Genomic DNA, 14384 nt, shown 5'->3' on the forward strand with positions numbered 1-14384 from the left:
TGACTCAGCCATTGTTCTCCGGGTCTGGAAAAAGCCACCTGCAGACAAAACACTACCGCAGCTCTGTTCCTCGCCCCGACAGAAAGGCAACTGAAAAGAGGGCATTTCTGTGCCCGATGCGTGTGTGCCACGGGAAGGTCTCAGCGTTCCACTAGGGAAACAGCAGCTCCAAGGCGGGTTAAAAAAGAATGGAGCCGACTTATCGTATGGCACAGGGGGGAAACCCAAGATAGAGTTAAGTAGAAAATGCACATGTACTGTGCACAGCATAAGCCTAACACTGGAGGGAGGGCCTACGGGAGGAAGAGCTTGGAAAGAGACTGCAGCTGGTTTTTGATGGTGGTTCGCTTGGGGCAGCAGAATTTTCAGGGACTTCCACTTCCTAGCTCATGGGTTGCTATCATGCCTTATGTATTCACATCCGTTGCCTCGTTTGCTTCTTATAATAACCCCATAGGGCAAGTGTAATTAATTTCATGTTACAACTGAGGCTCAAGAGGTTGTGTGTCTCCCCCAAAGACAGGGCTACCCATCTCTACTGACTGTGGAGTCCTTGTGCCAGGTGTGTGCTAAGCGCTCAGCATAGATTACCTCATTTAATATTTGCATTAACACTATGAACTAGATATGCATCCCCGTTTTACAGATGAATAAACTGAGTCCTGGAAGGTGAAGGTACAAGGCTCCATAGAACTTGCCCAAAGCCACACGATTAGAAAGCGGCAAAGTCAAGATTTGAACTTGACTCCATTTCTTAACCATGAATTCTGCCTCAGTGACTGTGAAGTGATCAGAATTGGCAGAGCACCACTCTTTAAAAAAAAACAAACCAACAACCATTTTGTGATCTGGAAAGATAGAAGTGTATTTTCCCTGTAAGAACCTAAAAATTAAATTAATAGTGTCTGCAGATAAAATGGCAAATACTATATACTCGTTGTTAGAGATTGAGAACACTGTCCCGGAAAGCTTACATGATAGCAGTGGCTACAGGTAAGCATTTTCCAGGGCGGTGGTCTTCCCACTGCTCACACTGGCCTCCACGTAGCCCCCTTTTCGTCTGGGTCCTGCAAATTCCCTGTGAGAGTCCTGCACAGCCTCGTGTACCCATTGGGTAGCCAACACATGCTAACTGGCTTACCAACTGCATTAAAGGACTATTTCCCAAAGTGCCCCTTCCTTCCCTTTATTTTGGTAAACCATTCCCTCAATATATATTTAGTAAGCGCGTGCAGTGTTCTTACGTTGTACTGGTTTGGTGCAGGAGTTACAAATTTGAGGCCTTTTCCAGAGCTTGGCAGCTGGAACATGCTGGAACAGGAATTACTGAAGTCTTTCTTCGAAACAAAACATGACGGCAGAGTGTACGCATTTGCTGCGGGATTTTTAGAAACGATGGGGCCCAGTCGGTCACGCTGCGGGGAGAAAGCCAAAGGAATCAGCGTTGTCACATAACCTGTGCCCCGCAGGACGGAGGTCAGAGAGCTGGCGCCCCGCAGCGGGTCTGAGAGCATCTTATAAAAGGCGAAGCTCTGGCAGGTAACAATCATAAACTGACCTTGGGCTTTGAGGATTTCGCTCTTGGAAAACACAAGTTCCGACCTGTTTTAACTTCTGTAAACTCAAATTACTCACCTGTTGTTTGGGACTTGGCATAGATAATTTTGCCATAAATGCATTTTCACCCAATCCTGCTTCAAGCCACTTGACTCACCATCAGCTGTTGGGTTATTTATATAATGGAAGCTTTAGACTTTCCTCCTCCAGCCCAGGCTTTCTTTCTACTTCCACATCGTATTTCTAAGGTTAAGTCATCTGAATTGCCTAAATGACAAGTTTGCTTCTAACATCTTCTACAGACAAGGCTCCATAGAGCTTGCTGTCCACCCACACCTCCTACCCGGCTCCCCCCCGCCCCCCGACTAATTACTGATTTCATAAAACCCTACAATATTTTTGTGTTTCAACAGAACCAATTCCACTTCTTTCAGGAAGCCATGGTAAACTATTTTTAGTGTGTGTGTGTGTGTGTTTTAAAAGAAAACAAACAGAATCAGTGTTTGCCAAATGAAAAGGGTCAAAAGCCGCAGAAACTAGGTGATAACATCACTTTACCCTAGGATAGTATGGCAAGTATTGGACTCTGATAAAACCAAATATTTCTCAGTATTTTATGGTTGAAAGCTTGGGAACGTTGCCCTAGGTCTCTTACACAGAAAGTGGGGGAAGTGGGGGGACGGCATCAGTACCTCCCCAGCTCCTCACTCAGTCTACGCTTGGTGGCAATGGCTCTCCACACCTGGCTTATGGGCCACCATGGTGCGTGGTGGACGTGCCACCAGGAGCAGGCGTGTTCTTGTCCGGAGCCTCAGCTGTTCAGAGTCCAAGTCGGGTTTGAGCCCCACCTCTGCCTTCTCCATCCTTGTCCTCACTTTGCCTTTGCATTTTGGGCAATGGTTCACCGAGCATTTTTCATGGGTTTTTGCATTTAATCCCCATGGCAACCCTGGGTAGTGGATGCTGTGATTATCCTCACCTTCCACATGAGGAAACTGAACTTCCTCAGCTGGTCAAGTGGTGGAACCAATGTTCGCGCCCAGGCTGTGTGCCTCCACTATATGAGATGGACCAGACACCCAGTTCTGAGGAGGAACGGGTCGAGAGGAGTAACAGCAACAAGAAGAAGAACAGCTGACAAGTGACCGTGGGAGGTCTTAGTTCAAGAAGGATCGAGACCCCGTATCTCCTCTGCCCAGTGGTTTGGCACTCCTTCGCTCATTCTTTTTAACTTCCATGGAAGAAGGGTGGTGAGGTCAAGCCTTCCTCGGTGGTGCCGTTCGAGTCACCTGACAGAGCAGGCAAGCATGTTTTTCTGAAGCCATTTCCCAATGTGTGTTCCTTGGCGTACCAGTTCTCTAAGATAAGGCTGTGTTGGTGGTGACAGCAGCTGGGAGAGAGCTTCAGAGTCAAATACATTTGAGAAGTCTCATTCCATGTCCCCATTTTGAAGATTCATAATACACTTTGGCAGAGTAAATGCTCTGAGACTGTCCACAATAAAGAAACCTGTCCAGACTTCCTTAAATTTACTGGATCATAGAACCTTTCTGGCCTAGAAAGCCTATTCACATACATTTTGGGGGAAATTGTTCCAAAAGTTTCCAGTTTGAGGCAATGTTTCATAATAGAAGCGTCATAATAGAATTTATCTCAGCGTATAGCCGAAGTAACACTCACTCACCAGCCCTCCCTACCCCTTGGCCTCCTTTTAATCGCCAGGCCCGTGATCTCCAATCTGGCCACGCGCTGACATGTACGAACCTCTCTCCGGCACACACTAGCTTTTCCCGAGCCGCTGCTGACACCGTGCGAATGTAGAAAGGCCACCGAAGTCTCCGCCCACCCGCCTCATCTGCTGTGAATAATTCCGGAACAAAGACTTGGAAGGCACTAATGAAGCTCTTATATAATTTGGACTTAGCGAGATGACAGGTCCTCTCAAAAGGCTGGGTGTAGCTGTGCCAATCGCCATCAGGAAGTTTCTCCAACGTGTAGACCCAAGAGCTTCTCGGCCAGCCTCACCCACAGCCACCACCCCCTGGTCACACCAGTGTCAGGAAGGCCCAGTGTTCTCTGAAGAGGGCTCCCTTTAGCTCCCTCGGCGTCTCCAGTCCAGAAATGGAGGGGGTGCTAACGGTGGAAGTCGGGGTGAAGGGATAGAGTTCGCATCCAGTGCAGAAGGAAACCAAGGAAGATGTGGGGAATTTCCTGACACATCTCCATCAACCACTGAAGGCCCCTGCCCAAGGTGTAGGAACGGAACTGTTTATAAACGTAACTATAAATTCTCACACCCATCAAGGAGGGGAGAGGAAGCCCGAACAACTCATTGTCTGCCTGGCTTTGGGTTTGGCCTGAATTTTTAAAAAGATTTGAGAGGCCCGACTCGCTTCTGTAACACTCGGATCTTCGCTTGGGCCCCTTCTCCTCCTGACAGCGCAGCCTGGTCCTGGGGGAAGTTGCTGATGGATTCCATGGAACCTTGCACGAAATCCATCAATCGATCGATCGTGTGGCGTGCTCTGATCCAGCCCCTTCCTTCTGTGGCACCGAGTAAGAACGGGCAGTGCCACCACCTGGCAGAGAAGTCCGCCGGGAGCAAACCTAGGTGTTGCAGGAAGCATTTATTGTTTGTGACTCAGGTGGTAACAATCATAACATTGCACATGTTTATGGTGCTCTGCAGTTTCAAAGGGTTTTTCGCTGGTTGCAGCGTCGATGTGCCCAGCGCCTCGGGGAGTCTCCGCCTTCTGAGGCAGCTGGAGCACAGGAGGGTGACGTGCCCGAGGTCACCTCGGGAACCCACAGCTGAGTCAGGATGAGGTTTTAGGTCTCGCCGCCTGTGCCAGGGCAGTGTGAGATGAGGCGCTTCTTTTGCCGATTGGAGTCTCCCTTACTCGCAAGGTAGAGGCGTGGCTGTTCCGTGAACTCGCGGGAGGCAGGTGCAACCTCCCCTCTTTGCTGATGGGGAGAGCGTGCTGCAGCCGGGTCGCTCCTTGAGGATTCCACTCTGCCAACTTGAATTCCAATAAGCGGCCGTATTCAGGTTGTCTTAAATGGTCTCTTTGTGCGATTCTTTTAAAAATCAATTCCAATGTCAGGCATCATAATACATTTTTGCAGGAGATTATTATCACTTTTAAAGGGACAGACGGCATGTGTGTTTTGTTAATACTAGAGTTTGGGTTTGCTCTCTTTTTTACCTTCTTACCTCAGCCTTACCCTAGTTTGACCCTTTGCCCTTGCTCCATCTATTTTTTTTTTCTTGCCAATTTATAAATATTCAAATAAAAATTATCTTCACCCAAGCCTGGTCAGGGACATTTGCACTTCATATACAGGGTGTCCCCAAAATATATACACACTTTGAATAATTATTAATTCCAATGGGTTAAATCTGAAAAGAAGAAACATCAATTGAGCTATCGAAAAATGCCTGGGTATACATTTTTGGGAGACACCCTATATATTTGACTGTCAGAGCCCTCCACAAAGATCAAGAGCCACATCTTACGAAGAAGAGAAAGAGGGAGGGAGGGAGGGAGGCTGCTGAACTCCAGGCCCACTGCCTGCTCTCACTTTGGCCCCATCAGCTTCCTCAATGATGTCAATAACTCAATTAGACTACGCAGTGTGAAACAGCGTATTAGGGCGAGATGGAGAATAATTTTTTCCTGGTGTGCCTAGAAATCTCAGGAAGACATTTGCTTAGCCTACTCCAGGATGGCAAAATTGGTTTTGGGTGTTGAGGCTCTGAATATTATTCCTCTGGCTGCTCTCTCCATTCTGGAAATGGGTAGTGATGGGGGGTGAGGGGGACTTTAATGGCACAGACTCCAATTTACCTGCACGAACTTTGAGGAGGCAGTTACTCTCCTAATTAGAACCACGGGCCTTTGGAGAGAAGGGACCGGATGTCCAATACATGATTATGCAACGAGTGAAGGAAATGACGGATCAGTTAGTGCTCATGCCCAAGAGAAGGGGCTCTTACCCTCGAGGGAAAGGCGCAGGTCCCTCTCGTGGACAGCGAGACGCTGTCGAACACTGGAGATTGGTGGGTGACGTTGTAGGACCCAGGACCCGGGATGTTATCCTGAAAGGGAAGAGCACGCGGCGTCACCGGGACAGATTCCGTTCCACTGGGCTTTTCCACAAGCGTCACACCCATGAACGCTCAGCCTCCCCATAACCCGCCGGGACAGGCCCCACCGTCACCGCACGATGACAGCCCGGCTGCGCCACCTCCTAACCTGCCCAGTCACCGTCTGTTACCAAGTGCTGGGGCTGGAATGCCAGCCCAGGCCTGGGACCCCCAAAGCCCTTGCTCTTCCCACTCACTATTGCGGAAGAACGCTGCTGGTTTTCACGCCGTTTGAGAAATGGGCCTAACATGGGATAGCAAGTGTGGCTGATGTGCAAACCGGTGTCCATGGATTGGGTAAGCCAAGCCCACGGGGAGGGGAGGGTGGCGGATTGCATGGGAACCACACCCCACCTGACTCAGCTTCCTCCTCAGCCTTTCAGCAGAGAAATCAGGGCGTGTTTCTGTTTATAAAGCAAAATGAAACAAAAACAACCTTCATCCCAAACGAGACCGTTTGGAACTCTCAGGTGCATGGGGCTCAGGTGCTAAATCAGTGGTTCTCAACCTTCTGGTCCTTTAAATACAGTTCCTCATGTTGTGACCCCCAACCATAAAATTATTTTCGTGGCTACTTCATAACTGTAATGTTGCTACTGTCATGTAAATATCTGATATGCAGGATTGTCTTAGGCGACCCCTGTGAAAGGGTCGTTCGACCGCCAAAGGGGTCGCGACCCACAGGTTGAGAACCGCTGTGCTAAATGATGCAGATATGGTAGAGAGGAGTGCGCAAGAGTTTGATTTCTAAGCCTATTTCTGCTGCAGCTGCTAACTGGGCTTTCTTCTCGCTTCCCGTGCTGGTTACCAGGGGAAGTACATGCTGACAGAAGCTGGCCGAGCAAGTCGCATGAAATGATAAGGATGCCTTCCTGGGTGCCTACTCGGTGCCAGGAGCTTCTCAAAGGCTGTCTCGTTTACTCCCCCAGCGCGGGAGGGAGTCCTGCCCTGGTTTAGAGGATGGAGACCCTGAGGCAGGTGGAGATGAATTTGCCTGAGGTCCCACCGCTGTGAGTGGCAGTACCTGAATCTGGGGCTAAGCGTATGGTGCACACCAGTGCTTGGCAGTGGGGGTATTAACCGGTCCCTCTTAAGGAAAGTGAGGCCCAGAGACACTGAGCCCACAGCTACTCAATGATGGCTCCAGAGCCGGCTCTCTCCAGACTCTGCCCCAGGCTCATCTGTCTCCACCATCCCTACCGCCTTCCTTGGGGCAGAAAGAAAGCTGGCGGTACCATCGGGGTCTTGGAGGCCAGAGCAGTGCGTGATTATGATTTAATGTAAAGGCAGGGTCACCAGTGCTATGACCAGGTCCTTCTGGGCCGGATTTCAAATGCAGAGGCTCCTTTGAGCCTTGCGGGTGGGGGGCCAGGGCGCTGATTCCTGCTTTGGAGGTGACGATCACTGGTGGACGGGAGGCGCTGACTGCCAGGGAGAGTGAGGCTGGCCACGAGAGGTGCAGCTCAACCAAGTGCACGAGCACCCCAGGCCACGGTCAGGAGAAGCCTGGCGTGTGGGCGCAGATCGAGGGGCTGCAGGGAAACAAGGGAGAGCTGTTTCTTTCTGTAAATCCCACCCGAGGATATTTCTCCATTGATTTTTTTTTTCTTTTTCTTTTTTTTTTTTTAGGGAGAGAGAGTGGAAGGGGTAAACAGAGATACATTGATGGGTTGCCTCCCACACGTGCCCCGATTGGGGCTGGGGATCAAGCCTGCAACTGAAGTACGTGCCCTTGACCAGGAATCAAATCTGCTACACTTTGGGGCGCAGCCCGAGGCACTAACCACTGAGCAGCACCGCCAGGGCGGAAGAGCTTTTCTAGGGGGCTGTGCCCAGGGCCAGCATTTATTTGTTGAGTGGGCACTGTGTGCCGGCCACTGTTCTGAGCTTTTCACATGCACTGACCCATTTAGTCCCCGTTTGAAAGATGAGAGGACAGGGCCAAGGTCACAGAGCCAGGAACTGTCAGGGCCAGAATTTGAACCCAGGCAGTCTGAGGACAGAATCTACTCTTCACCACCAAGTGTGTAGGATAAAGAAAAAAAAAAAAACGCCACTGGATTATGAATCAGGAATTCTTGTTCCCAGTGCTCCCACTAGGAGCCAGCCACCTCCCAAACCTACCAGTAAATTCCTCATTCGTAAGTCAAAGTCGTTGGACTAAATGTCTTCCCGTGCCTTTTAGCTTTCAAAGCCCCTGAACCAAGGGAAAGCTGAAGCGGGAAACGTGCCTGTGACTCTTCTAGGTTTAAAGGGTGAACAGTGAAGACATGCTTCTACGTCCCGTCTACGGCCACGCTCTCAACACGGCCATCAGCCCACAAGAACTTCCTGGGCACCTGTGTGTGTCTGAGGAGCTGGGGTTGCCAGAGAAAACACCAGACCTACAAGGCTGCCCAGTTAAATCTGCATTTCAGGTAAACAACAAAGCTATTTTAGTAGAAGTATGTCCCATGCACTATTTGAGAGATACTTGTATTAAAATAGTTATTTATTGGAAATTCTAAATTAACTAGGAATCCTATACTTTTATTTGCTAGATCTGGCCACCCCTCCTGGACCTTAATCATGTTTGGATCCAGGTCAACGGGAACAGGAGTGTCCCCCTTAGCATGGAGGGGAAAGTGTAGCCTGTTTGCTCTCAGTGAATGTCCAAGATGAGCCCTCCAGGCAGCGGTACGCTGGAGCTGGCCAGTGGCGGCCTGGGAGAGCGACTGTTAACAATTCAGAAATGAGAGTATTTACACCACAGAAAGGGGCAAATGCTATACATCAGAGCTTTTCTAGGTGGAAGGGAGAGCGGGTTTACCAGCACACCACTTGCTACCTTCGTGTGGCACCCATGAAGCTCCCTGAATGGGAACGACCGGCTGCAGAGAATTCACGCCTTCTCCTGCAACTACTGGAGGTGGTGGGTGGCTCGCTGGGAGGGCAACCGAAATCCACCTTTCACCTCTGGGATGACAGCTCGTGTGACTAACGTTGCGTGACTTTGATGAGTCGAGGCCTCTCAGAGCACAACACAGAGCGAGAATTCAGCTTGCCACTGGGGTGAACTTGGCCACCCCCGGGTTTCTTGGCCAAGATTACCCCAGAGGATAAAACCAAATAAGCAAACAAAAGTGGGTGGGGAGAGAGCAGGGAGAACTCTTCCTCTGAGCAATGCTGACAGCCTGCTGAGTGTCCTGCTGGGAGCACAGTGCCAGGGGCTGTTCCTGTCTCTCTGTGCCCGCCTCCCCGCCTCCCCGTGTGACAATCAGAGTCAACACATGTGGAGAGGTGACAGCCCTGCCGCCTGTGCAGCCATTGTCATCGTCACCACCACCCTCTGCACGGCCCATGCCAGGGTCAAGGGGCCAGGAGGGGGTTCTGAGCAGAGGGGGGCTGAGCACCGATGACAGGCTGATGGGTTCCCAACCCCCACCGAATACACCCCTGGGTGACATCTGTTCGAAATGCACTTTGAGATTAAAATCCCAAATGGGCAGCCTCTGCATGTGCCAAGGGCGGGACACAGACCCACATTCACTTCACTTTAGGTCAGGTTTGGGGGGGAGAGGGGTGGGGCAGGCATTTACCTCCTCACCCCAGAGAGCTCCCGAGGTCATGGAGGCTTAATGTCCCACAGCCTGGAGCCAGACACCTGCACACAGCCTGCATTTGCTGGTCCTGGTTTCACAGATCCTGTCCAGCTGATAAGTTTAGGTTTGTCAAATCGATGTCTGCCGAACCGTTTCCCGGCGTGGAAAATGGCGTGGAAAATGTGGTCTGTGGGATCCCTGGCTAAAGGCCGCTCAGAGCTGCCTCTGACTCTTTAAGATGCGCCCCCCGCCCCTGCTTTTGTCGGTTCTGGGGCGGCTCCTGCTGTCTCGGGAGGGCACACGATGAATGAAACCAGGAGTTTGCCAATGGCGAGCGGCACACAACAGGAGGAGGACATGCCTGGGGTGGAAACAGAGCCCTGTCCTGCGGCTAATCCAGTGGCAAAGCCACACAAGAATTTGGGGTTCCCGAGGGAACCAGTTCCTTTCACAAAAGCCTCTAGTTTTAGGGTCTCAGACAACACGTCCATCCACTGAACCCTCCCGTTCAAAGTGTCTACGACTGAGATTTGCCCCTTATAAGATGCCTTCCTCCCTCCTGCTTCCTCCCCTCCCCTGTCCTACCCGCCCCCCCGTCCCCCCCCCACCCCCCCCACCTCCCACCCCCGCTCCATACACTTACACGTGGCATCAAAGTTTCCACCCCTCTGGTCACAGGAGCAAAGGGAGCAGCAGCCAGCGCACTTCAAACAAGAAAATGCCCCCCCCCCTCCCCGCTCGGAACCGGGGAGGCCCTCAGGGATGAAAGGGCCCTGGGAGCCCGAAGGGAGCACCCACCCAGGAAAACCAGGGCGAGTTCTCTTGAGGAGACTGTGTCTCGTCGCCAGGTGAAGGGCAGGTGTGTGTGTGTGGGGGGGGGGGGCAGGTGTGTGTGTGGGGGGGGAGGGCAGGTGTGTGTGGGGGGGGGAGGGGAGGGCAGGTGTGTGGGGGGGGGAGGGGAGGGCAGGTGTGTGTGGGGGGGAGGGGAGGGCAGGTGTGTGGGGGGGGAGGGCAGGTGTGTGTGGGGGGGGAGGGGAGGGCAGGTGTGTGTGGGGGGGGAGGGGAGGGCAGGTGTGTGGGGGGGGAGGGGGAGGGCAGGTGTGTGGGGGGGGAGGGGAGGGGAGGGCAGGTGTGTGTGTGGGGGGGAGGGGGGGCAGGTGTGTGGGGGGGGAGGGGAGGGCAGGTGTGTGGGGGGGGAGGGGAGGGCAGGTGTGTGTGGGGGGGGGAGGGGAGGGCAGGTGTGTGTGGGGGGGGAGGGGAGGGCAGGTGTGTGGGGGGGGGAGGGGAGGGCAGGTGTGTGTGGGGGGGGGGAGGGCAGGTGTGTGGGGGGGGGAGGGGAGGGCAGGTGTGTGTGGGGGGGGAGGGGGAGGGCAGGTGTGTGTGGGGGGGCAGGTGTGTGGGGGGGGGGAGGGGAGGGCAGGTGTGTGGGGGGGAGGGGAGGGCAGGTGTGTGGGGGGGGAGGGTGAGGGCAGGTGTGTGGGGGGGGAGGGCAGGTGTGGGGGGGGAGGGGGAGGGCAGGTGTGTGTGTGGGGGGGGCAGGTGGGACACTGGTCACCTGTGATGAAAACAGGGACCAGGTCTCTGCCCATCGCTGGCCTGGCTACGCTGGAAACAGACCAGAGAAGTGAACGCACATTCTCATCGTCTCTGAGAACACCATGCTCCTTCATGTCCTTAAATCTGGCATCAGCCCGTTAGCAGTCCCTTGAAACCCCGAGTGGAACGTGGGCAAAAGTCAACTCCACAAACATATACTGAAACCTCCTGGGGCCTGGGCCCGGGCTAAGGTGCGAGGTTACAGGCACAACCAGCATGCGGCGCACAAGGCCCAGGAGTGGGAAGGAGACCGGGCAAAATGGGTGGGACGTGAGCCTGTGGCTCCGTGGGAAACGCAGGCGCATGAATGGGGGTCCTTCATTCAATCCACTTTCGAGGGCCCCGGGTCTGGGAAGGACAGCGGTGGCTGCCACCCCAGCAGTTGCCAGGCAGGCGGAGAGAAGAGGGGCACACCCATCCCCGCCAGGCCCAGGGGAGGAGGGCAGGGGCCTTCGACTGGCTCTGGGCGTTCAGAGGAGGGCGTGCTTGCCTGCGCCCAGGGGAGAGGCTGGGGTACGGTGTCTGGGAACCAGGAGCTGCTGCCTGGGTTTGTCCTCGCTCGGCCTGACCCGGGCTCACAAGTCACTTACCCCTCTCTGTGTCTCAGGGTCGTTATCTGAACAGTGGGAATAATGATGGGACTTGGCTCACAGGCTATTGTGGGGATTAAGTGGATTGATGAATGCCAAGGTCTTCGAGGGGCGCCTGGCACCCTGCCAGTGCCAGCCAGTGCTGCTATCTCCGGGCGCGGGGAGGGGCGCTGTGACTGAGGGGCGCTCAGAGAAGCCCGGCTTCCAGAGCAGGAGGGTCGGGCAGAGGGTTCCAACATGCAGCTGACTGCACCCTTGGGGGGCAATTATGCCCTTGACCGTGGGCGTCCATGCACACGGAGCTTCTTTTCATTGAAGCATCCCTGCTGTGTAAAGTACCCCTGGCCCAGTGCCTTCTCAGGTTAATCAGTGAACAGCGTTAACTTCGCCACAAATTAAACACTGGCCTGCTTACCACCTGAGAGGGTAGGTTTGCTGTCAGGCCGTGTCTGAAAGTAACATGTGCTGTTAAATTGTGCCCGTCCGGAGCCTGTGGTGCCCGAGCCCTACCACTCTTCATTTATTTGCGCCTGGAGGGATCAATCGGGTTTAGAACCACAGAACAGTGATCCCTGGAAAGGCCCACCTATGGTCACATCCTGAGTTTGAAGATGAGGAAACAAAGATGCAGAGACAGTGAGTGAGTGTCTAGTGTTACACAGCTTGGCAAACAGTAACCACAGTCCAGGGTGAAACGGGGACAGACAGGGGAGGTGGGGGCAGAAAATGCCCATCGAGCCACTGGGCTATGCCCGGCCCCAGACCAGGCACGCCTCGCATGCACGAGAGTCCCAGCACATCTGCAAACAGCTGTCCCGCGTTCGGAGAAGCAGGCCTCGTTCCTAGCAGCAGCACTGCCGGTCCAGCACCCAGCTCTGGGAAGGGTTTCTAGCACCCGGCAATCAGATTCTTAGGGGGAATGGGAGCCGGGCAACGAGGCCTTGGCGATTCCGACCGAGTGAGACGATTAGGTGCGAGCACGTTCCAAAGGGCACCGTGTGAGATGTGCTAAGTGGGTCACAGAACTCATTCGAGGCCACAACCAAGTTATGAGATCAGGCACAGGGCGTGTGCGAGGAATGTTTGAAGAAGGGCGGTGAGACACTGGGGTTTTAAAATCTGTTTTTAATTCGGATTGCCTCACTAAATTATTGGGTGATGCTACATGAGATCCTTAACTTCTCAATGCCCACTTCCCTCGGGACAAATGAGAACAATGGGCATGGAATCAGACCTCTTTGTCTGTTTTTATAGCTTGAAGAGCCTAATGCAATTATATAATCCAAATTTTATGTTTCAGATGAAAAAAAAACTGAAGCCCAGAAAAGTCAAGGAACTCGAGGCCCACAGCTAGTAACAGAGCAGAACACGGGGACCTGACTTAGGGATTCCTCGCCCTTTCCACAAAGGTCCACACTCATTTACCAAATGCTTTCAAATAGTAGGTGGAAGTTTTCACGTCGTCAAACCAATTTGACCACATTTGGAAAGTCTGAGTCAAATTTCTGAGCGATTCCTCTCTCTACTTGATGCTGCCTATAGCTCTGACTGTCATCTTGGTTCCTTCAGCAGAAAATTTTCTGAAAGCCAACAGTAATGTAAGATCCTGACTTTAAAAGCCAGCCCACCCCATTCCTGTATCTGCGTCATCGGCACGAGGTCACGTAGCATGGAGCCTCGCACCCATTACTTGACATCTTCCCCGTGGCCGGAGCTCGCTCTGTTTTTGCTAAGCCCTTTTCAGAAACATGCTCTCTGACTCTCAGAGATCAAATGTATGGCTTTGCGGGCCACAAAGGGAGGCGTGGTGCCGTGTGTGGCAAGAGCATGAGGCTTTGGCGTGAGCTAGACCTGGGCTTGAGGTCTAATTCTTTCAACATGGATTCAGCAAATATTTATGCAGGGCCTCTGGTGTGCCAAACCCTGCGCGCTCTGACCTTGGGCGGGTCATTTCACGTCCCTAAGCCTCGGTTTCCTCTTCGGTTAAGATAATAAACCCTTCCCTTCAGCATTGTTCTGAGGATTAGAGATGGGTTCTAAAAATGATTTCACCCGTAGGAGAGATCAGTGAATGGTGGCTGCTATTATTTTTATTGGAGGCTGGACTGCAAATGTCTTACTAATATATTCTTGCCAAACTGACAAATGGGAAACCAGGCAAAAAAAAAAAAAAAAGGGACAGATGGACAGCTAAATCATAGACAGAGAAACTAGAAAGAGAAGAGAGAAAACTCCTAAGCATCTATCTTATTTATCATCTTTGGGGGGAAACTGCAAGTAATTACAAATAAGTGTGTGTGTGTGTGTGTGTATACTACATTCTTTATTATTTGCTTTCTTAGGATCCTAAAAAACCAGAAGTGAAAGGAACTGAAATGTTCTCTAGTTGGGCATTCTGGTTTACAAAGAAGGAACAGGAAGGGGCCACAGGGGCTTGCCAAGCCCCTCAAGTCCCTCCTGACTCACCTGCCTTCACTCAGAAGCCAGACCTCACTCCCTCCCCACCATCCTGGCAAGGTGGTAAGATGAGAAACATTTTTAGAATGCAGCAAAAGGTAACCGAGATGATGATTCTCCCCGAGAATGTTATTCTAAAAGCCTTGGTTAAATGAATGCAGGGGTGAAGATTTTAAAGAAAACTGCAAACATCTGCGAGTTGTCTGAGCCCCCTGCTGGTGAGAGAGGAGCCGGTCAGATCCCTGAGCTTTCAGCAGGTGAAATCCCTAGTTAGGTGCCAAGCAGAGCTTCCAGATCAAAGAGGAAAAGAGACCCAGATATTTGGGGGAGAGAGTGAGGATGGGGGAAACACAGGAGCAGCAGTAACACGTTGTTAAAAGAAGCATTAAAAACGAGGGGGGCCCTCATCACAAAGGTCATTTAAAATTTATTAGACTCGTTTTCCCTTTTTGTTAT

General features: G+C 52.3%; 1 protein-coding gene across 2 annotated transcripts in view; it reads right to left on the reverse strand.

Annotated features, from left to right (window-relative positions):
• STPG1 (sperm tail PG-rich repeat containing 1) overlaps positions 1-14384 on the reverse strand; it is a 39170-nt gene that overhangs the window by 16858 nt on the left and 7928 nt on the right. For both annotated transcript variants that reach the window (XM_070403183.1, XM_070403182.1), the window contains exons 4-5: positions 5555-5656; positions 1245-1415 (exon numbers count right to left, since the gene is read on the reverse strand). In XM_070403183.1, the coding sequence (XP_070259284.1) occupies positions 1245-1415; positions 5555-5656 (273 nt within the window). The remainder of the gene's footprint in view (positions 1-1244; positions 1416-5554; positions 5657-14384) is intronic.

This window comes from Myotis yumanensis, unplaced genomic scaffold (assembly GCF_028538775.1).
Source record: "Myotis yumanensis isolate MYYU_CA2020_CCGP unplaced genomic scaffold, mMyoYum1.0.hap1 SCAF_2, whole genome shotgun sequence".
Taxonomy (NCBI): domain Eukaryota; kingdom Metazoa; phylum Chordata; class Mammalia; order Chiroptera; family Vespertilionidae; genus Myotis; species Myotis yumanensis.